At 34.9% G+C, this 9,486-nt stretch overlaps 1 protein-coding gene across 10 annotated transcripts in view; it reads right to left on the bottom strand.

Annotated features, from left to right (window-relative positions):
• Positions 1-4,014: 4,014 nt before the first annotated feature.
• The window catches only part of FGF12 (fibroblast growth factor 12), a 650,917-nt gene continuing 645,445 nt past the window's right edge, over positions 4,015-9,486 (bottom strand). For all 10 annotated transcript variants that reach the window (XM_055568690.1, XM_055568692.1, XM_055568693.1 and 7 more), the window contains one exon: positions 4,015-7,376. In XM_055568690.1, the coding sequence (XP_055424665.1) occupies positions 7,258-7,376 (119 nt within the window). In that variant the 3' untranslated portion in view covers positions 4,015-7,257. The remainder of the gene's footprint in view (positions 7,377-9,486) is intronic.

Below are 9,486 nucleotides of genomic sequence, written 5' to 3'. Positions count from 1 at the left end.
CCTGAGTGCCTGAGTGCTTATCTGCGCAGTTGCCGCTGACTCTTTAGGGACCCCAGGGATTGTAGCTCACCAGGTTGTTCTGTTCAAGGGATTTTTAGGCAAGAATACTGGAGTGGGTTGCCCTTTCCTTCTCCAGGGGATCTTTCCGACCCAGAGGTTGAACCTCCTGTGTCTCCTTACATTTGCAGTGGATTCTTTACCCACTGAGTCACTGGAATAGCCCTAGAGAGTGAATTTTAAAAGAATGGTAGACACTACAGAACAAGTTACTTCATATGAGAAAGAACTTTATAAAACCAGTACTGTCCCCAAAAGGAATACGATGCTTGAGAGAGTAATATATTTAATTATCATTCAGAGTGTTCAAACATAGGCTATAATCTGCACAGAGGATTCAAGAATGTTATGCATGGCTACCCCAGGTGATTCTGAAATAGCAAATAGTCCTGAATTTATGACCTAGACTGAGTATTGACAGATATTTTAAGATGAATTTTTTAATGGCCTCATCCAGTGTTTTTACAGAAACAGAAAACTAGATATGATAGAGACCTCTGGTTTACAATAGCCAAACTGCTTTTTCTAGTCCTCTGACAGTCATCTAAAAGCACTGGACATGCCAGGCACAGTGTGTGTGTGTGTGTGTGTGTGTGTGTGTGTGTGTGTGTGTGTGTGTATGTATGTGTGTGCACATGTACTCAGTCATGTCCGACTCTTTGCGACCCCATGGACTGTATCCTATGAGGCTCTTCTGTCCATGGGATTCTCCACGCAAGAATACTGGAGTCGGTTGCCATGCCCTCCTCCAGGGGATCTTCCCAACCCAAGGATCGAACCTGAGGCTCTTGTGTTTCCTGCATTGGCAGGAAGATTCTTTACCAGCAGAACCACCAGGGAAGCCAGTAACAGGTATATTGAGTTGTCAAATGGGCCACTTTTCTTTAAAATTGCAGCTCTTGTCTGCCTTCTTAGGGCAATAGGCAGCATGGCATTCTCATAATCTAAAATTGCAGCTCTTTTGTATCTTCCCCAGTGACCCACACAGTGCCTTTTGCATAGCAGACATTTAATAATGTTTTGGGAACTGAAGCTTCAGTTGCCTTTGTCTTCCCTATGGTTTATGGCTGCAGCTTTAATTCATTAGTACTTGCATTTCTCTGCCAGTTTTTAGAATAGCCAATGAGCTGTGATAGGATACACTTTCATTAACAGATAATGGAAAGTTTGCTACATAGCATGCATTTCCACATCTTCTTGCTAAATGGACTCTGAATTTCATTCAAATAGTCACCCCTTGTCTATGCAGACCTGTATCTTTGGACAAGTACATCCAACCTAAAAGTCTAGAAAAAGGCTCTGGTTGATTTAAACTAGTCGACATGTCTCAAATTCCAGGCCACAGTGGTTTATTGTAGGGGGACCCATGGCTTAAACTGGGCCAGTCAGATTCAAGGAGATGTTTCCTGGGGAATTGTAAGAGAGAATAGGTGATATAAATATTTCGTATCTTGCAACTTGTAAAAAGAATTCTGAACTCTGTGTGTGTGTTAGTCGCTCAGTCATATGCAACTCTTTCTGATCCCATGGACTATAGCCTACCAGGCTCCTCTGTCCATGGAATTCTCCAGGCAAGAATACTGGAGTGGGTAGCCATTCCCTTCTCCAGGGGATCTTCTTGATCCAGGGGTCAAACCTGGGTGTCCTGTATTGCAGGCAGGTTCTTTACCAAATTCTTTATCTCTGAACTAGAAGAAGGAAGTTATAAACATGGAGCGGGCAGTTAAGAGAACTACAGACAAATTCAGCATTTGTGGTAATGATGTTGTGATCTCTAGACAAAGGACTAGTGTGGTTTGGGCCTTCTGCTGTGAGCAAGCAGAATTGTCCTAACAGATGCAAAGAGTACAGTGATGAAACATTGAAAAACTTTTAATTTTTATTTCTTTCAACTCAGTCCCCCCACATCTCCTCTGAACATTCGTTCTTTGTTTCATTCACAAGGATTTCTGAGTTAAGTTGTGCTTTTTGTTTCTCTGTAACTTTTCTTCAAATTATTTCCTCTACTGGTGGGGCCCCTTGGTATCTTTCATTACTCAGTATCTATCCCCTTTTCAACCCCTGTCTTTCATCTAGGCTAGATTGTTGCAACATCAGTTGTACATAAAATCTTAATAACTATTGTAGTACTTACATTTGGGTATTACATTATTTATATGTCTGCCTTTCTTGGATTTTTTGAGACAATAATTTAGTTTATGATCCCTAAACTCAACTAAGGGTCTAGTTAGTAAATTATGAATAAATGAATATGCTCTAAATGGATGTGCTCTAGTTCTTAATTCTCAAAAAGAAAATATTAGGTTTACCACAAGTAGCTTCTAACTTAGAAGGTAATTTCTACTTTTAACCACAGTGTTCAATAAAAATTTTGACTCATTTTCCATCCATAAATCCAGTTTTGATTTTTTTTATGACACAGCACTTTTTCAGTGACATATTATAAGATGCATTTTAAAAGGAAAGAGACTTCCCAAATTTAATGTTAGAAAAAAATGTGCAAGTATTTTCTCTGCATGCATACGCATCTCAAGATTTTAATTGCTTTTTACTTCAGGAAGGTTGTGATGTATAAACATTTTACAAATTCGATCTCAAAAAACCAATGATTTGAGTAATCTGTGTTTAATGTAAAAACAAAACATTAATTTGTTTGGTTTCTCATATAACGTGTTTATTAAACATTTCAGTCTCAATAATTTCTTAAGATGTTAACATTTAATGGAGCCTAAAACCCACTCTATTCATGGGAGTATATTTTGGACTTTTGAACAACTTTGAGAAAAAATTAATGCCACAGTCTTTAGGTTGTGCTTAGAGCAAAGACAAAAAACATCTACTCATTCTTTCCAACTAATAAAATGTCTAATGATGCAGTTTCTACTATGACATTATTTTAAATTTATTATCATCGTGTTAAATATATTTTTGCTTCTGTTACTGAAGCTCAATATATCATCTGTGAACATTAGTTATTTTCACTTAATTTAGATTTTAAATGTTGATTTTTAACTTGGGTTCCAGGAAAATTCCAGAAAAATGAATATCTGCATTTAGTACGTTTTTTCTTGCCCTCAAGTATAAATTTTCAATCTGATATGACTTACCAGGGTATCTGTCAGGAAGTACAATTCTTCAAAATCCCCTTTTAGAAATAAAAAATAGCTACTTCTGCATCAAAGAAGGGATTCAGAATTACTGACATTCTGAAGGAGTGTGTGCTTTGATTATTGTTCCCACCAGTTTCTTTTTTATTATAAAGTGGCAACTTATACTATCATTAGAAATATACACATATATATGTATATATATATAAAGTTTTGCATTCAAACCTCTTTATCTGTAATTACCTATGACAAAAGAACACAAATCAAATAAAAACTCTATAGAATATATCCTTATTTCAGAAGCATATGTGTATATACACATATACACTTGTAGAACAATCCACTGTTTTGAAGGTGATTTTGATTTATAAAATGCTATTTACAGGTTTATGACAGAGAAGTAACCTCAGCCTTTTATGATACTAAAATAAGCAGGGGGTTTTTATGCTGGAGTGGGTTTTACCTGGTGCAGATGAAATTGAGCAACATTATGGAAAACCTTCTTGGAGTGTGACCTTAGAGATGAAGCCTTGAAGGTGAAATAATAGATTTGCTATTTCTGGGTTCACGTTGAAAAAAAATTACTGTTGATGTAGTCATGCTTCTCCACCAGGGAATTATTGGTCCCAAATTAGGACTGTCAAACTTTTCAACTCACAGTAAGATTCTTCATCCTTTACTTTTATCTCAATACTCTCATATCTTGTAGTGGTACCGCAGAACCACTCATCTGCATAGAATACCTATCAACAGCATTGCCATTTTCTTCAGTAGAACAATTTTTCTAACAGCTATCTAGATTAGAATGAGGCCCATAAAGCATCATTATTTGTGTCAAATTAATGTCTTTTTATTGTGCTAATCCATAATAACTGAAAATGTGCTATGAAATTCATATGCAAAATTCAAAACTCAAACTATTACCATGATCAAGGATAAGTTGACTTGCTGTCCTCCAGTTTCCTGAAGCACAAAATCTCTGAGTTAGCCAAGGGAATTTCAGCACCATTTTGTTTCTATAGCTCAGACTTCTAGCTTAATCATTAGTAAGGTATATTGGCCAGAAAACTATGTGAGATTCTCAAAAGTTTCATTTTCATTCTTAAGCCCACTGATTTTGAAACATGTTGTCAATACAATAAGGACTCAGAATAAGCACATTTTACCTTATACTTACATAGTCAATTAACAAAGCTTTTGAAAGTCATAATTTTCCTGAGACTATCCCAATGCATTTAAGAAAAAAAAAAACAAACAAGTTTAATTATAGGAGAATAAGTAATGGGTGAATTGAGACCCAGAAATTGGACAATGAAAATCAAGATAATTATTTTGCATAAACCTGAAAAGCAAACTATTTAAAATGGCTTATATTTTTGGAGGGAACAGAATAATAATAGGTATATATTTGGTAATATTTAAAAAACCTAGATAATGAATACTGAATTCTTCTATTAAAGGCTTTATGTACTTAAAAAAAATAAGCGGCAGTTAGGCAAAAGTTCACCCTGTGCTCTAAACCATAGCTTTTGTCAGGTTAATCTGTTAAAGAACTTGAGATTTTCAACAATTTATTTTCTGAAACTCAGTATAACTTAACAAAGCCAATTTCCAAATGTTTCACCATGGTGAACATTTGCTTAAATGATATGGAGAAACACAAAATACAAATTGGGTAGTTAGAACTATCTTCAGTGCTTTCAGAAAGGGGGAAGATGTGCATCTAGACGTGAAATGATAAACAGCCATTGTAAATAAAGGGAAGAATTTTGTTGGACATTCATATCTATATCATATTTTCCATAATATTGAACTAGATAAGACATAGTCTATCGTGAAATCATCAGTATAATTGAGAACACTTTGTGAAACTGTCAACTGTGTCACTTGTGAGCTTGTGATGTGTGTATATGTGTGGATGTGTGGATGACCAAAAATCGCAAGTCATTTTATGCTAAATGAGCCTGGGAGCCATTTTGTAGAAGCTTCCTTTTTATTTTTTCAAAAAAAAAAAAATAAGGCTTTGTGCTTATAATTTGATTGGTCCTGGAAGTGACAGGTGTGTTTATAATCAAGTTGAATCGAGAGTGACAAGGAGAAATAGAACTGGAGTTGTATTTCTTTTTACAAGGGCATTCTTTTCCTAGAAGAATAACATTCTTTTATTTAATTTAAATGTCTTTATTTCTTACTTTTCAAATATTTTGATTAAACAAATATCCCTTGCAGACGTCTGTTCAAAATCCTTGCCGAGAGGCATAACTTTTATTCTTTGCAACTGATTACACGAATTCCTTCATTTCATTTTCTGCTCACCTCCTGATAAGAGAAATAGAATACTTGGTGAAGGACATCGACCACTAATGATTGTGTGGAGTGAGGGAAATTACAGTGACTTTGAAAGAATACAGCAACCAATGACAAGGTCATTAAAGTGAGGGCCTAGAGATTCTGCAAAGTGTATATTTTAGGGAGTATTTGGAACAATACATGCTGGACGGAAGAGCTATAGGAGAAGTAACATGCTAAGTCTTCTCATTGATAACATCCATAAATCTGCATATATTTTTTAACATTCTGTTTTGTTTTGTTTTGATTTGGATGTCTCTACACCATTCCTGATTTGTAGGACCAAGAAGATCTATTTTTTCCCCAAGGCAATTGTATTCATTTCTTCTCTAACATTTCAGTATTCCTAAATATACATTTGCCTCGTCTTACACTTTTTTTTTAATTACTTTAAGTCACTCACACAACCCTGTTGTGTGAGCCACAACAGGAGCCTCTGTTGGAACCGTGGCTGTTAATTCAGTTTTATTTCTCAATGGCCCTTGAAAATCCAGGGTATAACATTTTCCTTCTGTGTTCTAGGAGACAGACTTATTTTCCATTAGATTTATAAATGAGGCTATCTAGCAACAAACAATTTACTGGCTTCATAAGATAGTAAGTTAAGAATTTCACAGCCATGCCTCCCAATTCCTTGGTGAAGTTTGGAAAATGCTACATACAGAAAACTTAGTAAGGTACAAAGGCAAATATTGATACAGCTTGCTTGCACCAACTTCTTAGGATTTATTTCCTTATGTAAAACACCTTTTCTTTCTTTTCTGCTGCAAGAAATGGTATAAAACTCTCTTCTAACACAGCTAGACATTTACCTACATTCTTAAAGGTGTCCACAAAGTAAAAAAACAAAAAATCAGATCAAATGGTAAAACCACATAAGTTACATATCACTGCCAAGGCATGGCAACAACAAAGACTTTCCTAAAAGTTATTTCAATCTTACTAAATTTTTTTCTAAGTGACTAAAGAAAAAAAAATGAGCTCCTGAATTAATACTTTTGAAAAAAATATGATAATCTTCTAGGAGAATCAGAAACTCTTGTTAGGAAGGAATGAAATCAGGTAATAGCACTAAATTCAACATATGACAATCCTTTGCATAAAACAATCTTAAATATTGATTTCAGGAATAAAATTTTAAAATAAAATTTTTCTTGATGTTAAATGATTCCTGGCCATATACCTTATAGGCACTAGAAGAATCTGTACTTCATACATGTTCAATGTTATGGTAAAAAAAAATCCTGGAAACAGACTGCAATTTTGTGTCAATTCCAAATGCCCAAAGAAAATACAAATTCAAAACACACATCACAGCATTATCCAGAGTTTAAGCCATTTAGGATATTACATCGATTTGTAAGTTCAATTCTCCAAAACCCTTTTCTTTAAGGTAATAACTTTATTTCATCTTTATTATATTTATGTCTTCATTACAATTAGTCCTCTATTAATAACAACACAGTTTATTTTAATGCTTGTGGAGTCTTGATTATTTTTTCCTCTGCTTTTAGGTGTGCTAATCTTTGTGCATGTGCATTTTCTACCACATTGCAACAGGCAAGCTTTGGTTCAATTTTCTTGTCCTACACAAAGGAAGATTTTGAGTGCAGAATCTTAGCCACTAGGTCCTGGGTTGCCATTTTATTTTCCTCTCCTTGGGTGGATTTATTGGAAGGAAATGGGTAAAGGGCAGGGGGAGAAAGGGAAGGGATGAGAGAGGGACGGAGGGAAGAGTTCTCAGCTATGTTGAATCTTGATTCACAACTTTGCCTCCATTCATGGTCGGTGTTCCAGAACTTTTCCTTGAACGCCCTTGTTTTTCTCCAATTTCATGTAGTGATGGCTCTCTGTACATACACACTGGAAGGCAAAAATCACATTAATTATTCACAACAATAGTGGACATCAAATTCAGCCTCAATAAACATCTCAGATTTGATTTTATTTAGTGTTCACTCTCATCACTAGCTCTTTTTCTTCCATGAAAATGAGTCTTAACTTAAAATATTTAATGGATACACAATTTTCTTCTAGTTCTATCAGCCACACCCTTTTAAGTCTTCCAGAGCTGCAGACATATAAGTGGTTTCTGTTTCCTTATAGATAAGGCTTAATAAGTTTTTGCTGTCTACTAACCTATGTAACAGGATTTTTATCTAGAGTTAGAGGAGACATCAGGAGTATAACATTTAAAGGGAGGAAAGAGATATCTTGTTTTTCAGACTTTAGTCTGTAATCTAGTTCCAGTAGGGAAAAAAAAACCTCTTATTTACATGATCTTTTAATCTTTACCTTACTACAAGAAATATGATACTGTTGTATCAATTGAAATTTTAGTGCCAAGTTTCAGGGTATCCTATATAAGAAATGATAATAGAAGACAGAGCAGAGAAGAAAAAAACAACACAGTTTTTCCAATTTCTTCATATTTCCCTCACCTAATGAACAGTCTATGGCTTCTTAGTTATTCATCAATAGGAAATGTGATTATGCAATCTTGAGATTTCAGTTTGCATCTATATAAACAGTTCTTTTTATCGTCTATTGTTCTGTCTGGCTCTAAAGCTCAGTCATCTGTGAATTATCGCAGCTCTTGCTAGATTACTGCATAGAAAGAACAATGTTTTTCAATTCACAGTTACTCTTGTAAGATAGCATCTATCAGCATATTGAGTACATTAAAACAGATTCATTTTACTGTTGTAAGACAAATGTGACTGTATATGAGCATATGAAATATTTACTTAAATATCAAGAGATAGTTTCATTCTTGACTTAGGAACAAAAATTGCATACCCCATCTGTTGAATAATCACTACAATACCTTGGCAATCTGAATGTTATTTCCAATCAAATTGCTTCTTCCTATAGGCTTTGCCCTGGGACTAGAAACCTGAGCATGGCCATGAATAAATAGATGTTGTATGGTGGTTAAGAGCACCAATTTGGGAGACACACGGTCTGGTCCACTTCCACACTTAGCCACTTTCTAGCTCTGTCCAATTGGACACCTAGTAAGCATCTAAAGATGTATAAGAAAAATGAAGAAGCTGATCTCTTCATGAAAATTCTGAATAAAAGATTTCAGAGAACACAGTGATAAACTGTTTCTACTGAAGATACATTCTAAATCCAAAACTAAATTAAGAGAGTTAAGAGACAAGTAAATTTCTCCTCAGACTAGTTCAGTGATGAGGAGATACGTTTCTTGCAACATCTCAGTAGGAGGGCTTCTTAAATGTTCATGTGCATTTGAATCACATAGGGGTATTATTAAAATGAAAATTCTGATTCAGAAGATCTATAGTGGGCTTAGATTCTGCATTTTTAGTAAGTGCCCAGGTGATGCTGATGCTAGCAAAATCTGAACCACACTGTGGTTAGTATAAAATACATATAAAAGCATTTTGATTCAGTATATCATGCACAAGTATTATAAAGATTTTAAAATGAGATTTTAAAATATTTTAGTTATTTTACTGAATGACCCCTCCAATATCCTCAAAGGACTAACTACCTTTGGCCTCACTAGCAAAGTGTACAGAGGAAATTAGTTTAGAAAGAATAGATCCTGTAATTTTCAGATAGTACCAGTAGGTAATTCAAGGGTCTGCTTTTCTTTTACAAAAGGCAGAAGATCCTTGTGTAAGATTCTATTGAAATCTTGAAATTCTTCAAGCCTAATGTCTCTTACATATATTTCTGTTATAGGGAAAGTGTCAAAATCCCCCAAACTAAATAATATGTTTATGTGTGCAAAATATATAACCATGTGTTTATAACTGGTTAGTGCACATGGGAATCCAGAAGATGTAATGAAGTGATTGGACTGGAAAGCAATTTATATGATGCCATAAAGCAGTTTTTCCCTATTCTGTCACCTAATCAGCTGTGAAAATCCCCAAACCTGACCTGGGGCTTCCCAGGTGGTGGAAGTGGTAAAGTATCCACCTACTAATGCTTCCCTGGT

The sequence above is a fragment of the Bubalus kerabau genome, chromosome 2, assembly GCF_029407905.1.
Source record: "Bubalus kerabau isolate K-KA32 ecotype Philippines breed swamp buffalo chromosome 2, PCC_UOA_SB_1v2, whole genome shotgun sequence".
Lineage (NCBI taxonomy): Eukaryota > Metazoa > Chordata > Mammalia > Artiodactyla > Bovidae > Bubalus > Bubalus kerabau.
This window is presented reverse-complemented; position numbering and strand designations above follow the sequence as displayed.